Genomic DNA, 26,958 nt, shown 5'->3' with positions numbered 1-26,958 from the left:
ATTTGGATTGACGATGTCACAAGAGGCACCAGAATCAAGCAAACAGACTGACAGTAAACACTATAAAAAGAATAGAAATGTCTTTGCAGGATTAATTTGATTAAAAAGGTAAATCAAGATGAAAAAAGGAGACAAAAACTGACCAAAAAGAACCTGACCATTTGATCATTGCCATTTTTCACATTTTTGGTCTTTTTAAAGTTGCAAACAATGTTTTCATACCAACTGATCATCAATTCATACCCAATGAACACATAAAAAAGCAAAAGAAGCCCAAACCAAACTACAAAAAGTCAGGAAAAGAGTTAGTTCAAGGGTTAACAGGCCTTGTAGTTTCAATACAATGTAACTATAATAAGGACAAGTCTTAGAACAAATGAATGAGTGCATTTAAAATATATATATATATATTTATATATATATGAAAAACACAAAAAAAACCTAAAAAGTTAACATTTAGAAAATCTATGAAAAAACAAGGAATGACTCGATTTTGAAGTGAGAGGCAGAATTACATGTAATTTGAGGCCCATTTTAGAAAATCTGGAGACAATTAAGACTTTTAAAAGCCTTTAAGTTGGAATTTAGCAAATTAAATGATGTCACTGGAAACATGCACACACGGGGGAGCTTGTTTCTTGAATTGGTAGATTTTATTTCTATTAAAAAGTGTTTTCACAACAAAAACAGCAGACAAAACACAATACAGAGCATTTTAACTACATCTAAAGTTCCCCCTGATTCATTTTACAGAAGCATCTGGTTGGTATCTTTAAAATAATTCTTTACTATTTAGACATTTGAACTTCTTCGCAGAAACCAGCTGCACCAGAGATCCATTTCATGGGGGCCGCGTCATGTTTTCTGACTGCATTGCCCCTTTCAGAGGCTATGGGCGGTTCGGGGCGGAGGGGGGCGCTGTTGAGCATATATTTTGTTTCAGTCCTGTTTCCCTCCATGGTTTCCCCTTCTCTCCGACTAACTTAGCGTTCGGCTCACTTCATTACACAGCCCTATATTCTCCCTCCATAAGGGGCATCTCTGCCGTTTTGGACGGAAGATCCCAGCAGAACCCGAGAGAGAGGAAAAAGTTTCACTTCCACAGGGGGAAAAGATGGACATGAAAAAGAGGATCCACTTGGAGCTAAGAAACAGGACACCGTCTGATGTGAGTCGTGCTTTTTTTAAAACCAACCCTTTAGTTTTCTGGCTAGCCCCTCGCTAATGGTGACCACATGGGTTTTCAGGCTGTTTCCTCCTTTGTAGCAGATAGTAAAAACAGTCGCATAACAAGCATTAATCTCTCGATACTGTTGCGGATTGGGCGTATTATTCAGGGGGCAACGAGACGAGAAAAGCTGGATTCAATGGTCACTTTGAAACGGCGGTTCCCCCCCAGTTTGCTGACATTATTATTGCAGTGCTTTAACCGTTTCGCAGCCTCTTCGGTTGCCGCTTCACGCACACACGGCTCTAAGCACAATCTGTAAACTTATTCCTGCTGCTGCTTCCTCCGCCGCCGTTTGGCATGCACACGGCGCTATGTTTTATACGCTCATCGGAAGCCATGTTTGCTGCTAGCTCAACTGCTAAAAAAGGAGAGAGAGAAAGAAATCGGCGCTTTTTAAGCACACACTAATTCAGATTTCAGAAGCCTGGATGTTTAAAACGAGTTTAATTATCGGCGAAATCAAGAGTCGTGGCACTTAATGTTACATTTAACCAGCGAAAATAACAAAAACCCCACTTATACCTCGACTGTGGAATGCTACTCTCCTCACACAGTAAATACAGTTTATACGAAATGCATAACCACTCCTATATCTTATTTTTAATAAATATGCGTTTAAAAAGCGTACGCCGTTACTATGTCTTAACGTAAATCTACAAAATCAACTCGTGTTACAGGCTTTTGTGGTCACACATACTGTATTTCGCCGCGAGACTCTGAAAACTGCCCGTGTTTTAAATGGAATCAGGCGCTGCCATTATTCGCGACCCAGCCAGCTAACTTAGGAATTTGTTCCCGCCATATTACCACGACGCCGAAGTTCGCTCGTGATTCGCAGATCCCTCGCGTAAAGGGCCATTTCACTTCTGTTAAGGCCATATTGGATAGTTTTAGTTTTAAATCTAAAATGCTGATTCTAGCCAAACCTGGGTTGAAATATTCCACACTAAACAGAATTCATGATTTGTTAAAAACTCAATGTATTTTTATACATTTACATTCAGGATGGGATCCATTTTACAAACTGTATGAGTTAAATTAATCAGTTCTACAATTGATTACTCATTAATCCATTGTAGAAATGGATTACAAATCTTGTAAAGATAGTTTAGGATGTTAGATCATACTTGGAAGTTATTTATTGGAGAAAGCACAAACAATGACAGTTAAATGCTTATTTCACATAATCTTTGAAACTAGTTTGAAGCATTAGAACAATAGAAGAGGCTAAACGCAGATTCGGTTTTACATTTTTGGCATGTAGACCATCTTGGAGAGTTTTTAGATTAAAAACCAAAACATTTCAAGTCAATCACAAATTGGATTGTTCCACACAAAAGCCAGACTCATTGAAACTAATCTTTTGACCAATGAAGCTGCAATCATTCATCAGTGCTTTCTTGTTTTCACATCTAATTTACATTACACTCTTGTTAATCTAACAGCACCTATTTAAATTACACTGGAGTTTCTTACACTTAAGGAAAATTTAAAACACATTATCTTTGAAACTTGATTTGAGAAAAAATGCATTTTGATTTTTAAATATGAATCAAATGGAAATGTTTTAATAGGCTTTAAACATACAAATTTGTTTTTAGGTCTTGCATATAGTGAAACAATAATGCACATGGCTTATTTTCTTGCTGTGTAGAGCAGACCACATCGTGTTCATATCCAAAAATAGAACTTAGATTGATTTAAACTAAGGCTGGCTATCTAGATATGGATTCTTATAACATCTGAAACCTGTGTTCAATTTGTGAAAGTTTAAAAATCGGGTGTCCTTTCCCCCCTATTCAAAATGGCTTAATTTACCTGTAGATCAAAGAATACAATACTTAAACAGGGTTGACGCTTTATTTCTGATAAAGATAAATAATATTTATTTCGCAAACGGTTATAAAAGCTTCAAAGATTGCCAGCTATATTTTCAGGCCATTATGTACTTTAAGTCCAGGTTACTTCTAAAGCAGTGAAACAGCCCTTTACTCAACGAAGCTACAATTCGGAAGCGAACTTCATGGTCGCCATATTGCCCCTTTTCTACATTAACCAAAGACAATATTTCATCCACTCATACACTTAAAATTACACGATTAGCTGTTGTGTAGATGAATATTAAAACTAAACTTCGCATACGCAGCTAATCGAATTGACGTGTTGGCTTGCTGGCGGCCCCATAGACCAAGTCAGCCTGCCTGCGTGACACGGAGATCCGGTGCTCCGCGTTTCGTGCGTGGGCAACCGAAAACTCGACGGTCGGCGTTCCCACTCAAGCCACGCTTTGACTAAAGACATTTTTCAGACATAAAAAGTGTTGTTTTTAGGTTTAAATATCTGTAATCAGTCGTGCTAAACATCCTTGTCCGCCATTGAAGTGTTGGGAGAGCTGCATACTGTAGCTTTGGAGTCGCCATGTTGTCGCTCTGTCGTCTTTGAAGCCCTGGCGGAAAGGAACCGTCTCCATCTTTGTTTTTTTTTTTCCTCACTAATTTTCCGTTCTCTCTCCTTCGCAACTTCTACCTCAAAGCGAGTCGTAAAACAACCTGGGTCGTTCACTCGACGACGATGAATATTCCACTTTTACCCTCTTATTGAAAGCTGGTTTTATCGAAAAGGGGTGAATCTTTTCGGGGGTGTGTTGGCAGTCCTTTTCCGTTGCTGTGGTGCTGTCTAATGGCGGGCGGTCTGTAGCAGCTGCTCTGCCGCTCCGCAGCGTTTATAAAAGGGGGCAATGGCTAGCTGTAGCCAGCTAGCTTCCAAAAATCATTGCTTTGTCATTAGTGGCTGCATCACCGAAGCCTTAGCAAGCTACTGCATTGCTCTGTTTGGATTTTAAGAAAGCGGTCGGTTATCTGTGTCGGCATGGCGAAGGACACGCACAGAAAGTCGTTTTAGGACCAGAAACTACATTCATTTCGACGTTTTTCCCTCTGCTAGTCCTGCTTTTTATTGTTTTCGTCCAACATTTAATTGTGCAACCAGTGTGAGTTCAAGCTGACTCAGACAAACTCCGCCTATGGAGTTGTTTTTCTCATATTTAACGTTACAAAATGTCCCTGAAAGAATAATGATCAACACATGAATAAAGATTTTTTTTAAATTGACATCTACCCTGTCTGTAGGTCGTTTTGAAAAGTATTTCATGAACAAAAAACATGTTTTTATGCTTTATTCTTATCTTATTGTGAAAGCAAAATATGTTGAAAAGTGCATGTATTGAGAATTAAAAATTATAGTGAAACTATATCTCTAAGATAAAACAATAATTAAATCTGATCTCAGATGTTAAAAACTAGAAAAGATCCCACATTACTATTGTTCAATAATCAAATTTGAAGCCACCATTAAAAAGTTTTTATATTACAAAACAATTAGATTGATAGAATTAATAAATTAAGCTTATTTAGGGACAGTTATTCTTTAGGCACTTTATTACAGGTTAATTTTAAATACAAACAATGTAACCACACTTTTTTCTCAATCTTCTTTCCCGAACAAGGCAGAAATGAAAACTGAATTAATCAGATCTAATTCAGGTGTGTGGAAAAATAGATTTCTCTGCTTTGACAGGTTATTTCTTGATAATTTCTTTGATGTTCTTTCAAGAATTAATTGACTGAAACTGAAATGACTACAGATGGCTAAATTGACTAAAACTAAATTACATCTTATAATGACTGAATAAAACTTTAAAATGTGTCATCTAGATTAACACTTTACCTGACAAGTTGGTCAAATTTATATCAATTTAAGTACAAACTAATTAGATTTAATAGTCAGATGTAGGTTAGAATTTTTGTCCAACATTCAAGTGAAAACCACATTTTACAACTAAAATTGCATTCTATTTCTATAGGCTTGGCTAAAGAATTGGCATTCAGTTGCTTATTATTAAATAGATTTCACTTTAATCATCTTTAGTGTGACTACCTTCTATAAAAGCAGCAATTGTGTTAGTTTTTGGTCTAGAGGGAATAGGTCTGTTTGTTGGCAAAGTGGAGAAATGTCAGCAGCAAATGTACATAAGCAATTGATGCCCCTCAATCAGGGAAGGGCCAAAAAGTTTTTCCAGACTATTTGAAATTCATCAATCTACAGTGAGCTCACAGAAATGGCCAAAAACCCAGTAGCTTTACCTCAGACTCTGCAGGCCTCGGATATGTTGTTGAATAATAAAACGTCATAGTGAAACAATGATGGTCAAAAAACTGCAATCAGTGCGACTCTGCAACTCAGAAATCCTATATACCAACTACCAAGCACAGTGGTGGAAGTGTCGAGATGTGGGCTTGTTGAGTTGTCACCTGCATTGAATGATTTGACCGTAAACATGTTTGTATGCCAACATATTCTTGCATCTAAAATAGAAATTATGGTAAAGAAAATATGGTAAAGAAAAATGTTTCATTTGTTTTATTTTGAGTTTTTGTGTCTTAACAGTATAGCTTGATCTTGGATATATCTGACCTTTTTAATATTTCTTTCCGTTTTCAAAAAATAAAGACAGTCACCCTGAGTGATGATCCAAACTGCATTATATTAGATGTTGGATGTTTTAGTCTGTAATGCTTCTCTATTTAATAACAAAAACATGTAAATTAATGTTTTGCTCTTAAATCTCATTTGTCTTACTCCTAATGATTGACTTTTGTATAATTGAGTAATAAAATTGATTAATACCATTTTTTAAAATCTAATTTCAGGTACGAGAACTCGTTCTCGATAATTGTCGGTCGGTTGAAGGGAAAATCGAAGGCCTCACAGCCGAGTTCGTCAACCTCGAATTCCTCAGTTTGATAAATGTCGGCCTAATCTCAGTGTCCAACCTGCCTAAACTAGCGAAACTGAAAAAGGTAAGATTTTACCATCGCAGCTTCTTAACGTGAGATTGGCCGCCAGCTGGTGCTGACGTCTCTGTCTACTTACCTTCCAGCTGGAGTTGAGTGACAACAGAATCAGCGGCGGCCTTGACGTTTTAGCAGAGAAACTCCCCAACCTCACACATCTAAACCTGAGCGGAAACAAATTGAAAGACATCAGCACGTTGGAACCGTTGGTATGTTTCTGTCTGCATAGAGCTTTACTCCACTCTAATACACATTTCATATCACATGTTTATGAACTTTTTTTTATTTTTGTCCTGTGTCTGCAGAAAAAGCTGGAAAACCTGAAGAGTTTGGACCTGTTCAACTGTGAAGTAACAAACCTGAACGACTACAGAGAGAGCGTCTTCAAGCTGCTGCCTCAGCTCACCTACCTGGACGGCTACGACATGGAGGACAGGGAAGCCTCCGACTCTGACGGAGAGGTGGATGGAGACGGCGTGGATGATGATGAGGACGAAGGTATGAAGTTTTAAAATTAAATTTGTGCTCAAGCAAAGTTCGAATCTCTTATGGTGTTTTGGCACCAGATAGTTCGGAAGACTCGGTTTGTTTGGGGACCAAAATTGCAATACTGTTACATTTTCAGTTGATGCCGTTTGCTTTCACACTTCACAAACCAGACCATTTGAAAAAGCTGCTCCCCTCCTCGCCCATAGGGGCGCTGCACCAGGAATCACTGAAGGAAACATGTGAGCCTCTGAAGAAGACAGTAGCTGTTTCCATTTCAAATGTGCAAAAAACTTTGTCAATTTTTTTGTTAACATTAAAAAAATACAATTAAAATCACATGAATGAGTTTTCTCACGCGATGTCATTTAAAAAATATGCTGGGCCGTCATCCTGCGAATGCAGATATTGAGTGCAACTTCCTTAACAAAATATGAACAAAAATGGAGTCGCGTCAGATTTCAGTGGCTGTAGGATTTCTCTCTTGTCATTGGTAAAAAAAAAAGCATTGGTAGAAACTCATGTTTGTTTTGGTTGTATTTACCCAAAATGCACTGCACAATACTCTACTTCCTATTGATGCAGTTTCTGGTCCGCTTGGCGTTCACATATGCACTCCTATCAAACTAGAGTTCACTTACACTGGACCAAATCCTTGATTTTTAGGTGGACTAGTGTTTGCTTTGTTGGTCGGCGTTAGAATTTGATTTCGGGTTCAAATCTCCCCAAACAAACCGGATCTTGTAGACAAATAGACTGGAGTTTAATTAAAGCGGATTAAACGGGGCTGGTGTGAACATACGTTTGGTTATTTACGGCTGTTACAGGCTCCAGTTTGGAAATATTTTTGTCCTCTGGTTATGCATCTTGTAGATTTGTCAGAAAAATTCTGATTCAAATATTACATTTGAAACTCATCTCTACCTATATCAAATCCTTCTGTCTCACTTTTATTGTCTCTGGTTGTCGGTTTAATAACTTCCTTATCTGATGATCATCATTGTTGAAGAGTCAAATGGGGTGGAATTAAAATACAAAGAAATTTAAATACAAAGGTGTTGCATAGAAATGCACTGATATAAATATTCAGGTCAAAAAAGAAGTCCTATATTTATATTTCTGCTTTGATAATCGAAATGTAGCGATATCTTATATGTTGCTGACATTATTTCTCTGCTTCAGTTAGATACCCACAATCCTGTGCTGCATCACTGACTCACATGACCAAAAAAATACCACATGACCAACACCCTCCCATTACAGAAACATAAACAAGATGGAAAAAACATGGATTGCTGACATTAACACAAAATTAGCCGACATCAGATAGTATAAAATATATCCTAAATATTTTTTTCTCTATGAATATATCTGAAACTTGCAGAAACTTTTTGCTTGGAAAACATTTATTCAGCTCAGATGTAGATAATTATGCATGTTTATAAAATGACAGAATATTAAATTCATGACATAAAGTTTGATGGCAGTTCACTGAAAAATATAAAATAGAAGTATATAACGTCTCTGTTTCATGGAGTTGCATTCAATAGATGAGGAAAATCTTTGATCTAGATTTCCCAGACGGTTCCAGGAGTATTTCCCCTGGTTTCCACTTGGGGGCTGGTTGAAATTTAGCACCGACACCATTTATCCTGCAATACAGTATTACTGCATGCAGAATAATGCTGAAGGTCAATACGTACAAAGCTTTTATATATATATCAGATTTGTCATGTTAATCGTTTAATTAAAAGGGAATAAATATTTGAATTTTGCAAATAAAATAAGCCAACATTGGACATTATATATATGGAAAAAGTGATGAACCTGCATCTTTACTCCTGTAAATATTTTTAAAGTGACCACTGGATGTGTAATTACAGAAAAATTACATTTAAAATAAGGGAAAAGTTATAAAATGATTTTTTATTTTTTTTAATGTAGCAGATGTTTTTTGTTTGCTACTGCATGGTGCATTCACTGACTGAAGGGAAAAATCAGATTTTGGAGAATCCGAGTTTTACTTATTATTTCTTTTGTTTTATTTTTACAGAGGGAGAGGAGGAGGAAGACGAAGATGGGGAGGAGGAAGACTTTGATGAGGAAGATGATGATGAGGAAGATGAAGAGGAGGTAGAAGGAGAAGAGGATGATGAGGAAGTTAGTGGTGAGGAGGAGGTAAGAAAACCCAAACAATCCTGATAGATTGTTTACATAAAGTGTGCTGCTTTTTTAAAAAATTTTTAACTTGTAAATAAATGTTTTTGATGAAGGACGACGAATTCGGCCAGGATGGAGAGGTGGAGGATGAGGATGAAGATGAGGATGAAGACGAAGACGGTGAGTCACTATTTAAAGCTCATATTTACACAAATGGATGATAAAATGCATTGAGCAAACATGAGTTTTAATGAATCGAAACAAAATTCTTTTTTGTTTTAAATATAATCCAAATTTTAGTCTGAAGCTAACGAAGCTCTTCTTCCTTTCTGGATTTAAAATAGAGAATAACATCTGAAATTGCAAATAAACTGATTTTAAAAACCAAAATTTCTTCTTGTTTTTACACAATAGTTATATTTCAGTCCTGAGAATTGGTTTAAAAAAATCAGTTCTTAATAAAATTGAATGAGAAAATTTACATGAATTTATTAAAAACAGCAACAGAACTTAATAAATGATGCAAGTCAAAGATCCAGAAATAATTAATTTGTGATTTGGGAAATGCCAAGACTTGATTGTTTCTCAAAGAGAAAGTGAGAATTTTCTTCCAATAAACAAATTCTGAAAAAATAAATGATAAATTCCTTGAAGTGGGCGGAGCCAAGAAATGCATATGGATCTGACCACGCCCCCAGTCTTTTGGCTCCGCCCATTGGAAAGTTTTGTTTTTGGAATTCAGTTTGTCTTCACTTTATGCATAATATAAAATTTGACCAAAATTATAAAACTTCTACAAAATTATAAAACTTTACTCTCCTGGTGTGACAGTTTGAACACTAGAGGGCGCTTGTTAAGAACAGAGTGTCGCCTGAATATGGAATATATACACAAACATGTGGCCATAATCCTAGTAAATAACACAGGACTTGATGATTTAGGCAGATTTTTTGCATAATTAATTGTAGCTTTTCTTCCATTAGTTTAATGAAGTTTTTTTTTCCTGTATATGTTCAACCCAGAAGCAGAAGCCGGGAAAGGCCAGAAGAGAAAGCGAGATGCAGAAGACGAAGACGACGATGAGGATGACGAAGACGACGATTAAATGCAAAACTGAAAACGAGAGCCTACCGAGTTTTTCCCTCTTTGACCCCCTCACAAACCCGAACGTCCACCCTCCAACAACTCGCACCGCCTTTTTAAACCGTGTCAACTTGTCCCTCCTCTCCCTCCCCCCAGCACTGCGCTCTTTTTACGAGCAAGACTGTACCGACGGGTGGGCCGAGTGGAGCTGCCCCCTCCCACAATCCCCATCTTTAATTTTTTTCTTCTTCTTCCTCCCACACCAAGGAACTGAGAGCCACCTAACGCCCCCACTTCGCTTCCACCCGCAACCCCAGAGGTTCTCAGGCAGCCGACCACTCAGCATTCCACATTTCCACTGTCCATCCCTCTTTATGTATTCCCGTGTGAGGACTTTGGGACTGGTATCTAGTTTTGGGTCTGTGTTTTTAATATTTTGTTGGATTAATTGTTTTCCTTTTATTTTTTTTGTTGGGTTTATTATTTCCCTATTTTTTTCTGTTATTTTTTCCCAATAAAATTATTGCTATAGCAGCTGTGCAACCAGCAGGCCATGGTTTTTAGTGTGGCGGCCTGTTGCACAAATCAAGGTTGTAGCTACATTTTTACTTTCTGTATGACAAAAAAAAACTTTGTAAATAAAATGTTAACATTTTTGGCTTTTCTCGCTCCCTGCTTTGCTTTTCTGCTGCCTTAATTAAAATTAATAAAATTACAGATAGGGTTAGTTTTCATTCAATATTTTTGAATGAAAAGAGAAAAGCGTTTAAATACATTTTAAAGGTGAGGGTATAATTTAAAATGACATTCTTCAAAATGTTAAATCAATGTTCTTTCCTGACCAGAAACATACCTGAAGTTACTGTGATTATTTCATGCATGTTGGACAAATCCTTTAATCTGTCATTGGGGAGCGGAAGTGCATGGAAAGGCGTTGGCCAGGCTAATCATCTTAGCTGACATCAGTTTGGGAAGTGGCCGAAAAACGTCCTTTTCTATGGCTTCTTGGCATTCTTCAAGTCCTGCCAAACTAAACTAGAGCTGATTGCGATCTACCAGATGATCAAAGATGGTGTGGGTAAACTGGATATTAACAAAAAATAGACGTTAGCCCATCATTTGTCCCTTCACAGTTGGTGTTTTCTTCACTCGTTCACCAGCCGCCATTACAACGAAGGGACTTTTTCGAGTACTTGTCAGTGCGCATGCGCAAACAACGGCGCTAAGTGCAGCAAAAGTAGCTAGGTAGCGAGTTAGCTCCGATTTTTAGCCCCAAGCGTAAGAAAGGGTATAAAAAGTAAGGGGGCAGTACCAAGTAAGAAGACAAAAACGTAACACGTTTATCAATATATTTATAAATAAAAGTTTTGCATTTTGGTCATTTTCATGCTGAGAAAGTGAGCCTTTTATAAGCGTACTTAAAAAAAGGCTGCTAAACTACCGTAAATTGTGGAAAAATAAGAGATTACGACACATGTATGCAGAAATTGTTTCAGATTCATAAAAACCAACCGAAGCAGACGGAGTGTTAAGGTTTTGTCTGTGAAATGAGACACAAAAATACAGCAAAACCTGACGGATTATTCAAGATAAAAACTGATTCATTAAAACAAAATGTTGGCCACGGAGGATAAAACTCACATTTGAACTGTTTTGTTGCAATTTTCTGCTATGTGCTGACGGGACACTGGCTCATTCGTTGAGATTAGCAGCACATGTAACCCTTTACTGACCATGCATGATCACAGTCATCCTTAATCCTCTCCATGGAAATTAAGAAACAGTCTTCTTTTATCATGCATCAACAGTCTGGATTGCATTTAGTGCCCTAAACAAGGCTGATCCTGAGAATTTGGATTTAACAGGACATAAAATTAGCTAAACCAAAGTCTATCAAATTTAAAAAAAGATTACAGGAAAAATCTATCATTTTATAACTTATCTTTGTGATTTAAAACTTTTGTTTGGTGCCATTTAGTAATGAATTTCCTAAATAAAAATCTGTTAAAAACAGACAAACATATTTGTTTTGTATGCATTTGCTGCAATCCAGTGTCTTAAAACACATAAGAAAACTACCAAGGAAAACAAAAAATATAGTTATATAAAATAAATTAAAACAGACTATATATTCCTCATTTACTGGGTCAAAAGCACCTTTTGAACATTACATTTAAGATGATTTTAAGCGACAGACTGGTGACCTGTCCAGAGTGACCCCTCCTCTCGCCCGGAACGCTGGAGATAGGCACCAGAACACCTCCCGACCCCACCCGGCTCAAGGGTGTTAGAAAATGGATGGATGGATGGATGAATTAAGCAGTTTTAGCTCACATTTTTGTATTAAAACGTTTTTTATTGGTCTGATGTAATTTTCTAATCTTAAAAATTGTGTTTTCATTGACTGTAAGCAGAAACTCATGATAGAAACTTCCCTCCTTATGTTACTTAAACCTCATCAGGAAGTTATTGTTCTTTGCGGATTTGGTGTTTAACCTTAAAACTGTCAAATAAAAAACATATACCCCGCAAAAATGAAAGGAGACAATCATAAGTCATTAAGTTTTTCACAGCAAAAAAATAAAAATAGCATTTGGTTAATTTTCATCTTCATATATTTGCCAAATAAATCACATCCTAGAATTAAAATTCCTGATTAAAATGTGTATTCCCTGCCCGCATTTCAAAATAAATATAAAAATTAGGGTTAAAACTCATACATGGCATCAGATTTAGTGTACACATTAAAATTTATCTGTTTCCAGATAAAAGCTGTAATAAAGCGATCTGTGGCTTATAGACAGGCAGAGCTCGGGTTCAACAGGCAGGTCATTCGTTTAGCTCGTTCACATTCATTCACTTACAGCAGTTTAAATACAGGAGAAAAAAAATAAATCAAGCACACAAAATAAATTCAGCATTTTCGGCTCAGGCTCAAACATCTGTTAAAAAATAAAAGCTAAAAATATTACAGTAAACTTGCATAGCAGTGAAGTGTATAAAAGAAACAGGGCAAAGGTAAAAAGTTTATGTACACGAGCAAAGAATATGTGCACCAAGTGTTGGCTGAAGGTCGAGGTTTGAGTCTCGGGAGAGCCAGGAAGTTTTAAAGAACGAGGCGTTTCTGATTCCCAGATTTGTCCCGCTCAGCGCCGTGGGGCAAACCGGGACGCTCATAAAAGTTAGCTCTGCGTCTGGGAGTTCTTGATGTTCTTAATCTCCAGCTCGAGCTGCTTGACGCGCACATCCCTCTGGTTGAGGAGCTCCCTCAGCCGCCGGATCTCCTCCTGCTGCTTCAGGAACTTCAGACGCAGCTGCAGGCACACAGAAAACACGAGGAAGAGCGAAAGGATGTTTTACCCACAGTGGAAATGAGGCGAATCTCTGAAGTTGACGTAAATCCAAATGTCAACAAAAGGCAAAAACCACAACACAAGCAAAAAACCACAGCAGAAGTTTTGCCAATATGATGCTAAAACGGACGATATGCTAAAACTGCTAATTTAATGGAAGCTATGCTAAAGTTGCTAGCATGACTTCTGTTTTAGCACTGACACCTGAACGCCGGAACGCTACGAAATGTTAAAATACTTCCATGTCATTTTGAAAATGTAGGTTTACAAAGCATTTTTTTATTTATATTAATTAGGCAACAGAGTATTAAGTTTATGCTAAGAAAATATGACGAGAAAGTCATAAAATAATGTGACATTACTAGAATGAAGTTGTTTCTCATATTTTTATTTTAGTCATAAGACTAGCCTCATATTATCAGTTTATACTTGAAATTATGATTTTATTCTCTGTATTTTGACTTTATTCTCAAATGACTATTCTCAATTTTGGGACTTTATTGTTTCTTAATTTTCTTAGTGTACCACAAATACTCTGTCATTTTTGCAAAATACTATTTGCTATTAGAGGACTTGTTTTCCCAGACAATGTCATAATTCCCTTAATTAACATTATTTATTATAATTTAGTTTGAAGATTCTGTAGAAAATTGGGATTGTAAGGTACATTTACTCTGTAATGTGCCCTCTGGTGGACTCATCACGAATGAGAGAAAAACCATTTTTATAATAATCACATCTTTAACGAGATTAGCTGTACAGTATTATAAAACTACAATTGGTGCAGATGAATGCTCATCATTTAGAAATGTAAAGTGAAGTATAACTATGTGTTTTCAGCCTGGAATTGATGGTGTTTGAAATCAAACGCACTTCGTTTTCTGTCCTGGGAGGCGAGCAAAGCGCCAGGTCCTCCCCGTTGATCACAGGCGTTTGACCGCGGTCGTCTTCGACCTGGTCACTCGTTTCTTTGGCTTCCTGTTGGTCCTGAATGTAGGAAAGCTGCAGCATTCCGGGCCGGCTCCGAGACCTGCGAGGGTCCACGGAGTTGGCTAGCGCCTTCGTCTCTGACGGCGGCTCTGGCAGTTCACTCCCGGGCTTCAGAGACATGAGAATCGGACCTAAATGATTAAGACCAGGAGAACTATGAGCCTTGACTTGATTAGATAATTAGCTGAATAAGAATGAGGCTGACCTTTATCGACCCCACTGAGCCACTCGTCTGCAGTCAGAGCTGGTCTATTACTGGCCGTCATCGGATAGATGTCTTCCTGGTACGACTCAGACTAAAACAACAAAACAGGCAGCATGAATAAAACCCAAAACAAGGACGTTTCTCTGACAATTCATGTGGTGCGTTTGAGGTCTGTGTAAAACTGAGCGCTCTCACCCTGCGGGGTACGATCATGGAAACGGGCTCAATGAGACTCTTGACTGTCACCACTTTGTAGAACCTGAAAACCTCACAGGAGCTGACATCCAGGCCTCTCTTAGGCATCACACCTGCACAACAACAACAAAACAACAAAACAAATTCAGGACAGCAGCTTTACTCCCAAAAACATCCGGTTATTCATTGAGGTTAGTGCTGAAGCGATTCATCCTGATGAATCGATTATTGAAATAATCATCTAATTTAATAATCGATCAATCGTTAACTGGGATATGCAGAAAAAAGGCAATTTGCTGAAAGAACACACTGAGAAGTAATTAAACCAATACTATACAAAATACATACATGGTGCTTTTAGCTTCACCTGGTTCAAATTCTGTTAAAAATAAATCTCATGTTTAGCACATTTTTCTATTCTATTATTAATCAGTTAATAAAAAAAAAAAATCAACAGATCATCCTTAAACTGTACTGATATTAAGTATTTGTTAGAAGTATTTTATTTAGTTGGAAGATGAATCCTTTGCTACATTCATTAAAGGAATCCTTTATTGTTCCATTTTAGGGAATGAAATGCAAGATTTTCTTAAAAAGGAATTCAGTTACTTATATAAATATTAGCTTGTGAATTAAATATTTAGTTTGGAACACATTGAAACACTTTGAAAATATTTATTTCCTCCATTTTCCAATGAACACCCATATGTTTTTCACCATGACATGCTAAATATAGCTAATTATTGCTGATAATTGTTTTACTTAGTAACAAATGAAGGCACCCAATATGACTTTTATTGGATCAAGCAACGTTTTTTCTTTTCCAGGGTAGATTTAATAAATATTCTGATGCTTAGCAGCGAACTCTGACAGTTTACCGGTAAGGATTTGCGTCTCCCAACGTGAGCCTGTTTGCAGCAACAGCGACGACCTGATTTGGTTATTCAAATAAGCAGCTTCATTTGCACAGCAGCTTTGCTTACAGGTGCCAAAGAGTCAACACCGCCTGGAAACTGTGGGGCTTGAGAAGTTGGAAAGCGTTCCTTACCCATTCCTTTCTGAGGAGTGTGTGAGCGGTACTCCATCAGGTACTGGATGAACGGTTTTTCTGAGCTGATCTCGTAGTACCTGATGCTTCCGTCCCCCTAAAAACAACAGAAAACTTACAACTTTTTAAGGAATTTAACACCAGATATGATTTTTGTCTGGGTTTGAGTTCTGTTTACCTTCCCAGCAAGGTACAGCATGTGTGTGTCAGGATCGTAGAATGGGAACAGAAGACCTGAGGATCCATCCAGGTTCTCCTCCAATAAAGGCGTCGACAAGTCGTCCTGGAAACCAATGAAGATTAAAGCATCGGTTAAAAATCCCAACATGAAAGTTCAAGTAAACAGGCAGGAAAATCCACCCTCATATCAAAACACGATCAGTTTAATCCATGGAATTAAAAGCCAAGAACTCAATCCCACACTTTGCCTGTGCACAGCATTAGTTTGGCCACTAGATGGCAGAGTTGTGTTTAACACTCCAATCCTTCATGTTTTAAAATCCTATTTTAAAACACATGAAGGATTTTAAAACAAACAAAATCTGCATCTTCAGAGGAAAAATGCTAAATAAATGTAGATCCCAGTGAGTTTATTGTTAGAAGAGAAAAAATGTGCATATTCTGCATTAATGTTTGATTTATTTTTGAGCTATTTCTGTTTCCCTCACCTGATCCCACAGGACAATCTGTCGACTGTTGTAGCGTGAAGTGCCGGATGTGAAGATCATCTTCATGTTTCCTAAAATCAGCACCTTACTGGCTTTGTGTGTCTTGCAGTTTCCTTCCTGCAAATAAGCACAAATAGGAGTTTCCGCTGCATTTAAAACTCCATGTTATTACTTTACATCTAAACATATCTTTATATATTTAAATAGTGACAGGACTGTGCAAAACTGTTACGCCAGAGCTTATATCTTTGTTTGTGTCAAAGCAACACTTTCTTTCAATTCCTCTGGACTTTGGTTGCTTCTTTTAGATCACTTGTTTGCCCAGTCCTATAAATAATCACATATATTTGAAATATTATACAAAACCCATGAATGTAGATGCATAATCCTGCAGCTATTTGCGGATTCATGCAGCTGAAATACAGTTTCCTCTCTGTGAAACCTTATTATCTTTGGTATATTTATTTGATACGGATGAAGAAACTGGAACAGGTTAGTGATAAAGAGTCCCAAGTCAAGGTATTTTGAAATGATAAGAATCAGCTTTATGCAGCTAGTTTTTAAAAAACACAATTGTGCAAACAGTTTGGTTTGCACAGCTTGCGAAACTGTGGATAGTGAACCTTCGCCTGTTCGTGGTTCAGTAGTCATGGATTTTTCTGCTGAATGCAACTCCAGAGCTTGGAAATTTCTGCAATGATACTTGAAATGCTATTTGCCGGTGTTCGCAAAACAGCCAATCCAGGAGTGGCATTTATTTTCCTTGGTGTTGATTGTCTGAAGCATCAAGAGTGGCAATAAGGAAGACTGAGGATGCGAGCTTCTGTAATGCTAAAATGGTCTCCACTCTGTGTATTAATGCATATTTAGGTATATTTGTTGTTCGGACTATTAAAATAGGCATTTATAAGCAAATTTATCAAGTATTCAGTCTGTGATCCCTAACCTTTGCGAATATGAGGGTTCACTTTTATGCAAACTAATGAGCATAGGTCAATGTTTTCATCTTTTAAAACAACATTCACTGTGAAGTAAGACTTTATTAGTTTTTGGAACACTTTACAAACTGCTCAGATGTCTTCTAGTGCTGTGGAGCAAATTCTTTAAGAAATGAAGATAATCAAAGCAAAAGGAAACCATGACGTAGGACAGGAACTTTTTCTGCAACCAATGAGCTGAAACCAGCTCATTGTTAGGAGCGGAATTATCAACAAGTCATATCAAAACTGCAAATTTGCTAACGTTCGTTAGCCTGAGACTTTTACAAACCGTGCTGCAAAAAAACAACAGGAGCGAGATCTAAGTTTATTAAATCTAAATCTGTTGAGTCGGGAATATAATCAAAAACTAATAATAATGTTGCGAGTGTTTCAGATGATGCAGTGTTTGAACGTCTAGCTTTTTTAACCAAGCTAACTCATGTTGGTGCTGCATCTTAAGGTGAACCTGTGGAAACTGGGAGAAAATGTCTGTCACGGCTACTACTGCATCTAAAACGTCACCGGTTGAATGAAACACAAAATACTGATCTAAACAAAATATAATACTGACGAAATGTGTCCAGTAGAGCAGGCTGGATGCAGACCTGGAGATTCCCGGTTCAGACTCAAGGCAGGATGTGTCAAAACAACAACTGTAAATAATTGTATTTAAAAAAAAAGTTAATTTAATTGAATAAAACTTTTTGTCGTTATCTAGTTCTCTGTAATACCTTCCAAGGCAGAACTGGATCTAAAGCCCAGTTTTAGTCAAAAAGACACTAAAAGTTCCTTCATTTCAAAGTAAAATGAAAAAGTTCTTTTTCCAATCGACACTGACATTCAGAACAATATTGCTTATGTAAAAAAAAACAACTAATATCTAATGGACTCCTGCTGCTGAGCCAGAAGTCTGTGGCGCTGAGTTGGGATCCAGCCCAGGACAAAAGGTGTCAGTTTTGGCCGCGTGGCGCTGAAACTGCTGGGAGGAAGGGAAAACAGAGGAAGGGAATCTCCCGCTTTGGCTCGGCTGTGAGATCACCGCAAAATAAAGAGCCATCGTTCTACACGTTTAAAAAAATATTCTGCAGCCAAACAAACCTGCTCAGAAGAACCATTTACAACGAGTGTGAGAGAAACGAGTGAAAGATACCCTCAGTGATGGGAAAGAGCAAGAGATAATTCAAATGAAGTGTGGGACTTTCCCTCGTCTGTGTAGGGAAATGTCGGTTACCTGAGTAGATCGTAGGAAACCGATCAGACCGACACAGGAGGAACGGCTGCAGAAGAAAGATACAAAGCGGCTCTGAAAGTCTGTCTGCTGTGTCTGGTTGAAACTGGGATGAAATGATGCAGCTTTTCTGAAATAATTCTGGGCTCTTCATGTCTAAGAGATTTCTAAAAATGTGTATTTTCTACATTTAAGGAGCAAAAAGATTTAACATGACACTTGCATGGCCCTTTCCCAGAAAATGCTTAACTGGATCCAAAGCTGTTGTTTTGAGAGATTACAATTCTGCATAAACCTCAGTGAAATCTGGGGACGAGGCCGATTGTTTGAAATGTTTAATGCGCCGCTGTGGATGCGTCAAGGAAGGAAGTTTAATCAAACATCAGGATTTGGTGAAACCTGGTATAGAGAAATACGGAGCAGAGTTGTCCACCCTGCTCCACTTTCACATTCCATTAGTTCCAGATGTTTTGTACAGTAAAGACCTTTTAAAACAGTTTTTAAAATTGCTAAATGAGTAATATTTTACCTGCAGCATATTCCCTGAGCGCGCCTCCATCAGCCGGATCTTCCTGTCCCTGCAGGTGGTGGCCAGGAGGCTCCCATCCGTGTTGAAAGACATGGACAAGACGACGTCTGTGTGGTGCTTGATGGTCCGAACGGGGTTCTTTATCACCTGCTCTGGAGAGTCCAGGTTCCAGATCATCACCTGGAGGAATAAATGCACTTTCACCAGACAAATAAAAAATAAATAAAAAACTTGTCTCAGTGCTGCCCTCTTTGGTTGAACAAAGGCTACTGCAGCTTAATTTTCTTGGTTGATGTTTATGTCACAGCTCCAGGATCGGGTATAAAAACATTTAATTCAGACTCAATAACAGGAAGGAAAATTTGCGAGTTGCAATATCAGCCCATCTTTGTGGAACAATATGGTAAAAAAACAACATTGGCTGTGAATACAGATATGTGACGCATTCATGATAAAGATGATTGACGTGTTTAGTACCATTCTTTTACACAGTTTAGGCTCCAACTCCAAAGGGAAGAACTGATTTTCTGTGCTTCAGAAAAAACAAGCTGACCTAAATTAAGATGAGGCAGAAAGCCAGGCTCCAGTCAGTATAAGTTAAAACAAAAGCTTCAAAAGTGAAGCTGAAAGTGAGGAGAAATATTTTCACATGCTTCAGTTTGTGTCAGAAGATGAGATGCATTCGTGCCAAAGCTTTAAAGAGTTGCACTAAAGCTGACCTAACTGGAAGGAACATGCTGGACCGCGTTTTATTTGAACTTCCTTCGTTATCTGGAATAAAAGCTGAAACGATGTGTAACAAAGTGTTTTCTCCCAAAATATTTCAGAAATCCAGATAAAAGTATTTATCTGGGATCCGACCTGCTCAAAGAATAGTGCTGGACAGTTACACACACGGTTGTTTCTCAGTCTCTAATGTTCTCAGGACTTTAAAGTTTTACAGATTAAATACAAACTTTCAAGTGTAATTTATGGGAGATAAACTCTTAAAAGGAAGGGAGGCTAGGAGTGATGGATAGATGAATGAAACAGCCAGATAAGCAATTGAATTACAAAATAACATTCTTTTTTTCCTTTATTCATTGTAAAAACCATTAAAACATTTTTTTTTTCCAGCCAGGAACCCTGAGTCCTCATAAAGCCACAATCATCTTAAAGAGCTAATTCCTGAAACCTGTTTGGCTGCGTTGTTATAAACGTTCTGTAATATATTTCACAATCAGCTTTTTGTTATCCTTATCGCCTCAGACGGCGTTTGTTACCTGGTAGTCGTAGGCGGTGCTGAAGAGGATGTTGTTAGCCGTCGGATGCCACTCGATGATGCCCACCCTGCGGCTGTGACCCTGCAGCTCTTTCCACGGCACTGTCAGGGTCTTACGCACACCGTCAGGCGGGATTTCCCAAACTTTCACCTGCACGCACATAAACGGCAATAAATAACCAGAAAACCTTTAGCAGAGAGTGAAAAGACTCTGACCCGAGGCAAAGTTCATGGATGCCTCTTCCTCTGTCTGCAGGGCTTTGTTCTGGGCCGCCCCGGCTCAACAAGCGAGGCAATAAAATTATCTCCCTACAGCGACATGCTCATATTCCAGGAATGAAGCAACATGTCCTTTCAGTCTCACAGAGGCCTCATTTATGAAAACAAATATCTCCAACACATCACCTTAAAAAACTCTGTACACATGGGATTCATTTAAGAAATGTTCATCAACACAAACCTGCTGAATTACTCCAGTCAGGGTTGTTTTAAACATGCCAGACCTGTAGGGGGCAGTGTAGCACAAAGCTAAATCTTTTAATACGGAAACCAATTTTTCTATTCAAATGGTTCAGAGATTTTGTTTGAATTATGTGACTGACAAGCATAAATAAATTACATTTATTTAAGACAATTATTTTCCATCAGTTTATATTTAAGCAAAATATAATAAATCGTAGATAAATTTCTGTTAGCTTAGCTGCTTGGCTTTTTTATAAATAAATAAAAAATCAAAGAGTTATTCTAAATCCATACAGTGGCTGAAAGGATGTTTAACTTAATATGCATTGTAGCTGCGCAACTTGACGCACAACTTAAATGTATTTTAAAATCTATTTGAGCATTTTGAATCGATTCAGAGATCCCAGAATTAGGATTTGCGATTTTCTATAAAATTGATTTTTTTCTGGACCTCAAGCTGCATCTAATGATTATAGTTAAACACAAGCAGCTCACATTGTTCACAAGTTAATATGTTGTTTAACCTGTTCTTTAAAATGTTTCACTGTTATTAAATATATCATCAGCTGGCTTTGAATTTCAGAGTTGCTCACCATACAAGTTATTTTTTGTGCATTAGTTCTAACTTTTTGTAAAGTAAATCTCTTTTTTAAGAGAACGCCTAATAAAATGTGTTTTGACTAAATATATTTTGAAATATTCAGTGATATTAGCCAAACTGCATAAAGATCCAGTTGGTTTCCCAGATTTATGGGTATGATTGGACTAGGCCTGTTCACGCACCGTGGTGTCCTCGGAGCAGGAGGCGATGCAGTAATCATTGAACGGATTCCATTTGATGTCCAGAACATTTCCTTTGTGGCCCGACACTCGAGGGTAATGAGGGTCCACTTTACCTATCTGGCAAAACACAAAAACACCCCGTCAGTCTGGAAATGATCGTTATTTACTCTGTTGTGAAGAAAATCAATAATATCCCTCATGGATAAGCAGCAATCAGGAGTCTGAGTGTTTGTGTCCAAAGGTAACAAGAGCTGACGAAGCCGCACAATGCAAAGCGCAGAACAGGGCTGATTTCCATGTGAGCCTGTGTGATGTAAACTAATCTGTTTCCCATTTCACTGTGCAAAAGTTTCAGGCGTTTTAGCCGTCTCAGACATGAAAGTTATGGCACATCTATGCATTGACTTGTTCTAAGCATCTTAATGTTTAGATTAGGTTCAGAATCATCCGGTGGCATTGTAATGTAGAGCTGCGTATGATGATCGTCTTATTGCTCCTTATGGCAGCGCAGGAACATGAGGACTTTAAAGAGGGGTCCCAGGATTGACCCTGGGGGACCCCAGATGCGACTTCTGGCCGATCCAAAGTTGTCTGTTGACACAGGAAAGCCCGGTTCTGTAGGCAAGAACTGAACCAATTACGTCTCACCCAAAGAGAGTTTGACTCAAGTCTCCGGTCACTTTATAAATACTTCCTGGTTCCATGCAGTGTTATAGTCAGTCATAATAAATGGAACATTGATCAACATATCTGACGTGTATTGATTGTTTTTAGTTCAGTTTATTTTGGTAAATTGTGAAACAGAGGAAACAAAAAGTAACAATAAACAAACCCAGAATTTAACAAAGGATCAGGCTGAAGCCAGAGATTATACTGGCTTCATGTAGTTTTTATGACTTTATATTTCTATGATGTAAAGGAATTTGAACTGCCTTGCTCACTAACTGAAGAAAAAAGACAGGTGGAGTTGGATAAATCTCAGTTCGTCAGCCTTCAGTATTGGTAAACCTGTCCTTGACCGGCTTTGATTATTAATCTTCAAGTCAAATGCCGTAAGATAAAGTAGTTTGTGTTCATTAAATGCACAAAACCTGGAAATTTCCTCTTTCTGTCGATGAAAAACAACAAGAGTCGTAAGATTCCTGTAATTCCTTGGTTTTTGGAGGAGAGATTGCTGCAAAGCCAGCGACTGGATGCCACTGAGCAGCTGCTATCTGAATCATTTCAAACACAAGGTCCAAACTGAATAGATGTAATTCAATTTATAATGAAATGGTGATTTTCATTCTAAAAATGTTTGATTATTTCACATAGTTGTGGAGATAAAGTAGATTTATCTTTTACACACAAGTTTCTGTGTTTTGTACATCAAACAGAAGAAACGCCTGACATCTGAATCGGTCTCATCTGACCTGGTTTGCAAAGTTTGATTTGACAAATTTGTTTAAATTCAGAAACAGATCAAAGTCAAAACAGCTAATCTGCATAATGACCCAGCCATGACGTTTGGTAATAGATGGCCAGTTTTGGATTATGACAGAAGGCGACTCAACGACAATCCGTGTTTAGATTTGTGGATTTCTTGTCTGTTTGCAGCTCCAGAAAAATCCCAGACATGTTCACACAGATGTGCGGTTTGGTTTGGAGGTAAACGCAGGTAAAAGAAAAAACTCCTTTCCAACTCTCAAACATCTGCCAGGTATTTTTTTATTGTAAGCTCCATGCAGCATTGCTCACATTAATGTCCCTGCAAGGCATTTATTAGACTTCACCAGACCTGACAGATCCAGGCACGTAGCTCGGCTTCCTGCTGTCCTATTCCACATAAATAATCAAAAATCCCTTCAGGAGAAATTAAAATAATTAAAAAATAAGATAATTATGACTGAAAAGCCAGTCAGCCTGATGCGCAGGGAGAATGGGGGTGTCAGGCTGATCACATGGATTCCTGTTTTGACACCGAAACAAAACTTTTTGACGTCTCCCTTCATAGCAGATCAAACAGAGTCTGAAACTGGTATTTATGTGGGAACGGAGCGTTCCCTGGACCCCAGGCCTGCAGGTAGAGTCAGCCTTCAGATGATCAGTTTCTATGGCCTACATGTTTGTTTCTATCTGCAGACTGATTGCACGGAGCGGTGGGACGGTGAAGAGAGAAAGTTTCACCTCCTTAAGACATAAGGGAGGGTCGAGAGATGAGATAAGTCATTCCTGAGCTCCTATGCAACCGTGAGCCGTGCCAGGAGGCTGGTGCAAACTCACAGGAAGAAAGAAAGAAAGAAGAGCTCAGCGCCATAAATCCCTCTAATCTAGAGATGAACAGAAAATTCCTCAAGTCACCTCAGGTTTTTTTTTTTGTGATATTTTGTAATAATGAATGTTGAATCTTGTTGGGAAAAAAGTGCAAAAGGGGCCACATTCTAACCTGAGAGGAGCTCCACCTCGTCTCGCTGTCAATAAAAACGCTGATCAAACTGATCATAAAGTATCTCAACACAAAGGGAAGTTAATTAATGATTAAAAATTCATTTTAACTCCATTGCCCTCCAGCTACGACAGATATCTGGGGAATATAATCACAGCAAGAGACTTTTATGGTTTTCCACAGTTTTGGAATATAAACTAAACAATTATGACACCGACAGGTCAAGAGAGGGAGACTAATGTCACATAAAAAGCATTTCTTTAAAGCTGTGGTATATAACATTCATCTATTTTCTAACACCCTTGTCCCCAAAGGGGTCAAATTTTAAAAATTGCAGAAAGTGTTTGTGTGTTGTGAATTTTTGGTCAAAATATGTTTGTTCTGGATTCAGTAAAGTTACTCAAAGCAGGAAGAGAATCTAGAAATATTACTCAAGTAAGAATAGTGATACTTCACAATAATGTTACTCAAGAAAAGGTACTACATACAGCGTGGTAAAAATACTAATAAAAGGATTTTTTTTCCAAAAAGGATGAGTGGATGCAATCAGTTAATGCCAAACTCTCCCATAAAGTCCATCTTTCTTGAGTACTTGACTGAAATTTATTCTCAAACAAACCTCAAGTCTTTATCGACCAACTGCATCAATACTGAGATTAAATTCATCGAGTTGCATGACTTGTACAGTCGCCAATCTCACAGATGCTTCCAGCTCTTTCATCTCCGATTTTTATGGAGCGTCCTTTGTAATTATTAAACCCGCATCGACTCCGCTCTGGTTCCATTTATTCAGCTCCCATCTGAATCCTTCATGAATTTATAAAACAGGAGAGCCGTCCCCTCCGTGTCTTCCCTGGTAAATCAGTGCAAACTCACATGATGGATGGACACAACCAGGAAGGCTCCGCCCCCGGCGCACTCTGTGATGATGGCGACGAAGCGAGGGTTGACGGCGCAGAAGTGGTTGTCCTGGACGCTGCGTGTGATCGGCACGCCATCGTAGCAGTTCTCCTTAGTGGCAGCTTTCCCGAACACGTGGCGAAACTTGGAGCTGCGGTACTGAGGACGCCATGTCATCTGAGGGAAGGAAGAGGAGGGAGAAACAATTTTAAACGTAAAATAATCTGAAATATTTTTTAAATATGTAATTTCAATTGCAAATAAACCAATTCTAAAAATGTATCAATTTTTGGGTGATCTTTGTTTTTCTTCAGATCATCTGCGATCAAATAAATAACTCAACACTTAAACCATCTCGGCAGAAAAAGCCTTTCTGAGTCCTGAGTGTCTTTTTAGCCCATTTCCTCGACTTGCTGGTCGATGCATATGTCGTTACAGAGAGAGCTGAGAGGCTGCGGTCCACCGGGACGAGCCTCGGCCAGCCGGCGTGTCTGCTCTGCTGCAAGATCATTACTTATGAATAAAGGGTGGAGGCCGACGTTAACGAGATGCTACGGCTTAAAAACAACAACCTGCTGCAGAAACACACAGCACAAGGTGTGATCTCATCACAAGTTTCTGTTTTCAGGCAGATCCAACTTAAAACAAGGACCTGATTCTAACAAGTGGCTCTGATGATTACCAAATTAATAAAGGTTAATCTGCAGCTTTAACACAAACCAACCGCTGCAAACACAACCGGACCGGCAGCACCGACATAAACTGATAAAACTGTTGATGAACAGCAGCAAACAGTTCTGATCTCCTGGGAGTTAAGAGTCTGGATCGGTTTTATTTAAGCTTAATTAACATTCTTGTCACATTTAGTTTTGATCCCAAATCCTGGAATAATTTATTTTCTTTGCATTTTGGTCAGATTTTGTGATGATGTTCAGAAGATGTTCTGATGGATTCTCCTCCAGGTCTAAGTTTATTTGGGCTTCTTTTCATTTAATTCAGGTGTGAAATGGCTGCTAAGCTCAACGGATGAGCAGAATAAACTGAGATTGTTAAAAGTGATGCATCATTCACTGCTTTGTTTTTGATGGGTGTGGCATCTCTTCTGCTCCCCTCAGCAAACACAGCGCTGGAATCAAAACAGCTTTCAGCTTGAACAGATGCTGATCGGAGAACTCTGTTGTTGACCACTTCAAAAATTACAGAAATAATTTGGCAAGAAAATCCTCATTATCTAAAATAGTAAATGTACAAAAGTGAAGCTTACTGCCCAAAAAAAAAGACAAGTTAACAAAGCAACTGATCCATCAGAAGAGAAGAGGAGGAAGAGCAGGAGGAGGAAGAGCAGGAGAAGGAGGAGGAAAGGTCATTTCCACCAGAAACAGAAATTTAAAACGGAGAACCGTTGTTTGCTTATGAAGTTGGAATTTGGATCTGAAAGGGAACTGAGTCCAGTTTAACTGGTTAAAAACCAGTGAGATCCCAGTTCAAAGTGAAAACATGAAACTGCCATGAAGGATGAACAGATAACATTTTATGAATAGATGATGGATGAACAAAGAACCAAGTTGAAGGATTCACAGATGGACACATGAACAGATGATCAAATGGACGGACGGACAGATGAATGAATTAATGGACAGATGAATGAATTAATGGACAGATGAATGAATTAAGGACAGATGAATGAATTAATGGACAGATTAATGAATTAACGCACAGATGAATGAATTAATGCACAGATGAATGGATGAAAGAAATGGACGCATAGACAACCGGATGGATGGACAGATGAACGAAAATCCACCCAAATAGACGTATAGATAGATGGATGGATGATGGATGGATGGATGGATGGATGGATGGATGGATGGATGAATGATGGATGGATGATGGATGGATGGATGGATGGATGGATGGATGGATGAATGATGGATGGATGGATGGATGGATGATGGATGGAAGGATGGATGATGGATGGATGGATGGATGGATATGATGGATGGATGGATGAAGGATGGATGGATGGATGGATGGATGGATGGATGGAAGGATGGATGATGGATGGATGGATGGATATATGGATGGAAGGATGAAGGATGGATGGAAGGATGGATGATG

The 26,958-nt window shown here is 38.3% G+C and overlaps 2 protein-coding genes across 3 annotated transcripts; one reads left to right on the top strand and one right to left on the bottom strand.

Annotated features, from left to right (window-relative positions):
* Positions 1-903: 903 nt before the first annotated feature.
* LOC129351102 (acidic leucine-rich nuclear phosphoprotein 32 family member B-like) lies at positions 904-10,468 on the top strand. Of its 2 annotated transcripts, none has more exons than XM_055019896.1 (7): positions 904-1,168; positions 5,941-6,090; positions 6,171-6,293; positions 6,390-6,582; positions 8,624-8,748; positions 8,844-8,910; positions 9,756-10,468. In XM_055019896.1, the coding sequence occupies exons 1-7, from the start codon at positions 1,115-1,117 to the stop codon at positions 9,833-9,835; spliced, it is 792 nt and encodes a 263-aa protein (XP_054875871.1). In that variant the 5' UTR covers positions 904-1,114; the 3' UTR covers positions 9,836-10,468. The 2 variants fall into 2 exon arrangements, with proteins under 2 accessions (XP_054875871.1, XP_054875870.1); XM_055019895.1 differs by having other exon boundaries at positions 906-1,168; positions 9,753-10,468.
* Positions 10,469-10,549: 81 nt separating this feature from the next.
* On the bottom strand, positions 10,550-25,017 carry LOC129351101 (coronin-2A-like). The gene is made up of 11 exons (XM_055019894.1): positions 24,817-25,017; positions 21,516-21,632; positions 20,272-20,421; positions 19,010-19,189; positions 16,273-16,389; positions 15,783-15,887; positions 15,605-15,701; positions 14,557-14,669; positions 14,362-14,452; positions 14,040-14,287; positions 10,550-13,127 (listed from the first exon to the last, which is right to left on the bottom strand). The coding sequence occupies exons 1-11, from the start codon at positions 25,015-25,017 to the stop codon at positions 12,996-12,998; spliced, it is 1,551 nt and encodes a 516-aa protein (XP_054875869.1). The 3' UTR covers positions 10,550-12,995.
* Positions 25,018-26,958: the final 1,941 nt, after the last annotated feature.

The sequence above is a fragment of the Poeciliopsis prolifica genome, unplaced genomic scaffold (assembly GCF_027474105.1).
Source record: "Poeciliopsis prolifica strain line A6 unplaced genomic scaffold, Auburn_PproV2 SCAFFOLD064, whole genome shotgun sequence".
Classification (NCBI taxonomy): domain Eukaryota; kingdom Metazoa; phylum Chordata; class Actinopteri; order Cyprinodontiformes; family Poeciliidae; genus Poeciliopsis; species Poeciliopsis prolifica.
This window is presented reverse-complemented; position numbering and strand designations above follow the sequence as displayed.